The sequence below is a fragment of the Penaeus monodon genome, chromosome 34, assembly GCF_015228065.2.
Source record: "Penaeus monodon isolate SGIC_2016 chromosome 34, NSTDA_Pmon_1, whole genome shotgun sequence".
Classification (NCBI taxonomy): domain Eukaryota; kingdom Metazoa; phylum Arthropoda; class Malacostraca; order Decapoda; family Penaeidae; genus Penaeus; species Penaeus monodon.
This window is the reverse complement of record NC_051419.1, coordinates 9342310-9342648: the sequence shown is the minus strand read 5'-3', so window position 1 is coordinate 9342648 and position 339 is coordinate 9342310. Positions and strand designations below refer to the sequence as shown.

Genomic DNA, 339 nt, shown 5'->3' with positions numbered 1-339 from the left:
ATGGAAAGATCTTTCAAAACAATGATAACCACATCTATCTGTAATACAGTAATGTTGCACTGCAATATCATCATTTAGAAATCTATACAGAAAAGCACTTACCCCACAATCATTAGCACCATCTCCACACATGCCCACAATGTAGTCGATTGCTTGCAACTCCTCCACAAGCTGAGCTTTCTGATCAGGTGACATCCTTGCAAACACTGTCCCCTTTGCAACAATTCTAGGAACAAGGTCAGGGAAATACTGGCACAACAATGCCCAGGCTTTTCCTGTCACAGCTAAGTGGTACTTGGGGGCACCATCTCCCACATTCATGCAAGTGTACTTCTGTGG

At 43.4% G+C, this 339-nt stretch overlaps 1 protein-coding gene across 1 annotated transcript in view; it reads right to left on the bottom strand.

Annotated features, from left to right (window-relative positions):
- The window catches only part of LOC119594574 (probable cation-transporting ATPase 13A3), a gene marked incomplete in the record, with an annotated part of 33510 nt that overhangs the window by 2723 nt on the left and 30448 nt on the right, over positions 1-339 (bottom strand). Inside the window, 1 exon segment of the mRNA XM_037943610.1 lies at positions 103-333. Within this exon segment, the coding sequence (XP_037799538.1) occupies positions 103-333 (231 nt within the window).